Source organism: Hordeum vulgare, chromosome 1H, assembly GCF_904849725.1.
Source record: "Hordeum vulgare subsp. vulgare chromosome 1H, MorexV3_pseudomolecules_assembly, whole genome shotgun sequence".
NCBI classification, from domain to species: domain Eukaryota; kingdom Viridiplantae; phylum Streptophyta; class Magnoliopsida; order Poales; family Poaceae; genus Hordeum; species Hordeum vulgare.
Window position 1 is genome coordinate 439,142,105 of NC_058518.1, and position 4,450 is coordinate 439,146,554.

At 42.6% G+C, this 4,450-nt stretch overlaps 1 protein-coding gene across 1 annotated transcript; it reads right to left on the reverse strand.

The window, feature by feature from the left end:
• Positions 1-2,564: 2,564 nt before the first annotated feature.
• On the reverse strand, positions 2,565-3,293 carry LOC123443409 (histone H2B.1-like). Its single transcript, XM_045119760.1, has one exon. It carries the CDS (start codon positions 3,225-3,227, stop codon positions 2,778-2,780), a length of 450 nt encoding a protein of 149 aa, XP_044975695.1. The 5' UTR covers positions 3,228-3,293; the 3' UTR covers positions 2,565-2,777.
• Positions 3,294-4,450: the final 1,157 nt, after the last annotated feature.

A 4,450-nucleotide genomic window follows, 5' to 3' on the forward strand; every position in this document is an offset into this window, starting at 1 on the left:
CACACACGGACGAAATGGGTCGGCGGGTTGGAGTTGCTCTTAGTGCTCGCATAACTGCTCATTTTCAACCTGTTATTTGGTTGCTTGCACCCATAGTTTCAGAGTGAGTAGATGCAAACAACATTGAGGAGGATCATGTCTGATATAATGAAAATCACATCTTCCACCTAGACTGCTCTACGGGCTGTGTTTAGTCGCCGATTGGTTGATAATGGTCAGACGTTTAGAATCTGAATGTCTATACAGGGTATTAGGATCCTAGTATATGATGCAATTTTTCTTCTAGATGTACTAGTTCAGCCCCTTTACATCAGTATTTGATAGCAATGCTAATAACCTCATGTTAAACTAGATTTTTGTGCAGATGATTACGTCTTCTGAACAATGCTACATCCGCTCTGGAATGCTGAAAAAACAGTTTAGCTTTTGCTGATTCTTTTTAAATTTTAGAATTTTAGTTGAGTTGCATAACTATTCTTAAAAGTAGTTATCTGAATACTTCTGTTAGACTCACGGTGATCGTATGACCATTGGATAATGATGCCAAGCTGTGTACAAACTAATGTTACGAATAGAACATCTCACATTTAATTTGCATTTCTTAATGTTTTATAATACTATATAATACCAGTTCTCCTGAAATTTTAGAGATGATGAACTAATCACAGGTCTTGATCAGTTTGTCCTTCTATACATACTACAATTTGGTCGACTCGAGAACTATGGAGAAGGACAAAAACGACAGCGGGACAAATAATCAACACATATGAAGTAGTTGTTCCAAATTAATTGTGGCCTGCAGGATGCAACCTATCACCAGAATCTAATTTCAATGCTAGGATTCTAGAAGCAATGACTGCTCAAGAACATGTTTGTAAAGATTCTTTCCCTCCCATTGACCTTATGGTAAGTGGTATCTTCTGAGATTAATTAGAATGTTGCTAATACATGGTGTAACAGGTGGTAGATTTTTCTCTTGTTCCTTCTGGACGAGTAGGCATCATAGTCTGTACAATGCATCGATCTCAGTTTTTAGATTCTCCAGAAAAAATAACTGAATTATTCACGCTGATGTTAATTTGTTATTCATTGTCAGCCCTTGTTGTAATTTTCTTGTTTCGTTCTTGTAGACGTTTATATCGTCCACCTAGATGAAGAAAATTTACCATTGTGTGTCGTATGATATGGAGTAAAAAAGTGGCATTGAACTCAAAACATTGCCTGTGCAGCCTTGATATATCTCCGACCCACAGAAATATGTAGCAGTTTGTAAGAGTGAAATCAGTGCTCCCACGTATGAGCTTAGACTGTTCATCGGTAAATGATGGAAACAGGAGTTAATCAACCGGGTAATTCTCTTCTTCTTTATTAATGAGATGAGACAAAGCTTTTGCCTCCGTTTAAAAAAATAAAAAAATCAGGAGCCAGCCTTTCTTGGTGGTTTCAGGATGGCCTCCATATGCCTCTGGGAATAAATATCAGACCACCAAGTCTTGATATATCTTGATATATCTCCGACGAACAGAAATACGAGCTTATACTGTTGATCGGTAAATGAACGAAAACAGGAGCCGGCCTTTCTTGGTGGTTTCAGGGTGGCCTCCATATGCCTCTGGGAATAAATATCAGACCACCAAAATTAAGAAAGTATTCAATGGAAAAAATGAAGTACTCACCAGCCAGTCATTGAGTTCATCAACGATCACTGAATTGCTGCAGTATCTTAAGAGCAGGATGAGAACAGGTAGTTCCATAAGCTGTAGATGTGCACTTCTTTCTCCACGCTGTGCAAAAGTTTACATAATACCACCATGGAGAGTCGAAAAATTTATCAATTCCTTGAATTTAAATGAAGATGAGTACACGATACCAGCAGGTGAGTAACACCATCATGTACATCACCAAGCTGCTCCAGGCTGAGCAATCAATGACTGATACTACTGGATAAGCAAAGCAAACTACTACTACTACTACCAAAGCAAGAACCAGACATGGCAAGGCATTGAGTTGCTCTTATTAACGATAATCACATCCCGGGTGGTTTGACAACACTGGGTTCTGCACCTAATGCAGAATATTAGGATTCTGGAAACTTATACTGCTGCAAAAGCACAATCACGTGGCAGAGATTAGCAAAAAGCACTTGAAATCACTAACAATGGTACAACTAGTTGCGGATAATCGGAGTCAAACACTGCAATAGAAACTCCCCAACAGCAGAAGAACATCAAACTGCGAATGGACAAACGTGGCAAAGTTCAGTTAAAAGGGGTACTACAGAACACTACTAACATTCTAGATTTTGGTTTGCCAAAAAACTGCAGAGCACATTATTCAGTTCTTACAACCAATTGACTCATGCAAGTTACTACTACTAAAACAACAAGTGGACATTGGGGTTGCTCTTCACCTTATTGATCATCCCAGCAGCAAAGTTCAGGGTACTCAGCTAAATCTAACAGATTCAACAATACAGTCCGTTCTGTACCTAATTGCATAAACGTAATTTACTATCAGCGTTCATCAATCTAAAAACTTAAACACAGTCGTGTGACAGAGATTAGTAATCACAGCTGAAATGGATCGCTACTTCTGAATTATAAGTTCACCAGAAGAAGCACAAATTCAGTTGTTATAACTGAAGAGCCAACAGAGCATTGGCAATCATTCAGCAATTCCCATCCAGCACTACTACTTCCAGGTAACCATGGTTGACAGGCACTAAAGTGAAAGAACCAGCTACGGTCGCTACTACTCCTAGATACAGGCAACGCGATCTAAGAGGAGGTGAACTTGGTGACGGCCTTGGTGCCCTCGGAGACGGCGTGCTTGGCGAGCTCGCCGGGGAGGACGAGGCGGACGGAGGTCTGGATCTCCCGGGAGGTGATGGTGGGCTTCTTGTTGTAGCGGGCGAGCTTGGCGGCCTCACCGGCGAGCTTCTCGAAGATGTCGTTGATGAAGGAGTTCATGATGGACATGGCCTTGGAGGAGATGCCGATGTCGGGGTGCACCTGCTTGAGCACCTTGAAGATGTAGATCTTGTACGTCTCCACGCTCTTCTTCGCCTTCTTCTTGCCCTTCTTCTCGCCGCCGTCCTTGCCGGAGGTCTTCCCCGCCGGCAGCCGCTTCTCGGCCTTGGGCTTCTTCGCCGCCGGGGCCTTCTCCGCCGTCGGCTCCTCCTCCGCGGGCTTCTTCGCCGCCGGCTTCTTCTCCGCCTTGGGGGCCATCGCTGCTTCGGCCTTCGCGAAGGGGGGTGAAGGTTTGGTAATTCGCTGGTGGGTTTGGGGGCGCTGGTGGGGGATTTGGAAGGAGATGAGAGGAAGAGGTGCGGGGTCGCTGGGTTTATACAGACGGGGAGGTGGGCGCTGATTGGTCGAGGGGTGGTTTCCCCGGATCGATAGCGCGGAACCGTACGATGGGTTCGGTGCTGTCTGGTGTGGACGGGAGGGATGCATTTCGAAGCGGATCGTCATTCGTGTCGTCGCAAAAAGATCTTGGCGGGAATAGAAAGGCCGGAACCGCGAAGGGCGCGACCGCGAGAATGGCTTTGGATTTTGCAATACCTCGCCCATTCGGATTTTGAATCTCTGGCTGCTACCCTGTACGGACAAATTCACGGTTTTTTTTTTGAATGAAAGAGGTTTCCCTCTGCCCTATTTTATTAAAATGAAGCAACATTATTTTACAAACCCTCAAAAACCACTAAAGAGGAACTAAACAAACCATAGCCTAGGCAAAAAAAACAGCAGTTGAAATGTTAAAAACCAACAAACCATAAAACTGGTCCTTAGAATGCTTTTATTACAGGCCAAAGAAAGAAAAAAACGAGAGAGGACTATTCGGCTTTTCGATGATCTCTCAGCATCATCTCCACGCGATCCGAAACAACTCCCCACGCCTTCAGTTCAGCAACCTGATACAATCTCACAGAAGAACTGTCTGATCACTGGTGAATAGTATTTTCCATTGATTCAGATAAACGTTCAGCTTGGCAAGAATGCATTTTACACTTCTTCAAGATCGGTTCTGAAAGCAAAATTCATTCCTCAGTTTCCAAATGCTCCACAAGGAGACAACAATCATCATGTTTAGTACTCCCTCCGTTCCTAAATATAAGTCTTTTAAGAGATTCCACTAAAAGACCACATACAAAGCAAAATGAATGAATATATATTCTAAAATATGTCTATATACATCCGTATGTAGTCTTTTAGTGGAACCTCTAAAAAGATTTATATTTAGGAACGGAGGGAGTACAACATTAGTCTTAGGACTACCCCACACCAAAATAACATCATCGAAGCTTGAAATTTCTGGCTTGTTAAACACCTTAAATATAAATCCCCAAAGTTGTTTAGCAGCCAAACAGTCAAAGAACAAGTGTTGCACTGATTCTTTACAGCTACAAAAGAGACAAGTAGGATATTCCACCGCTCTACATTTTTCAAGG

Coding starts and splice junctions, on each gene's coding strand:
- LOC123443409 (XM_045119760.1), bottom strand. CDS start 3,227: ATGGCCCCCAAGGCGGAGAAGAAGCCGGCGGCGAAGAAGCCCGCGGAG.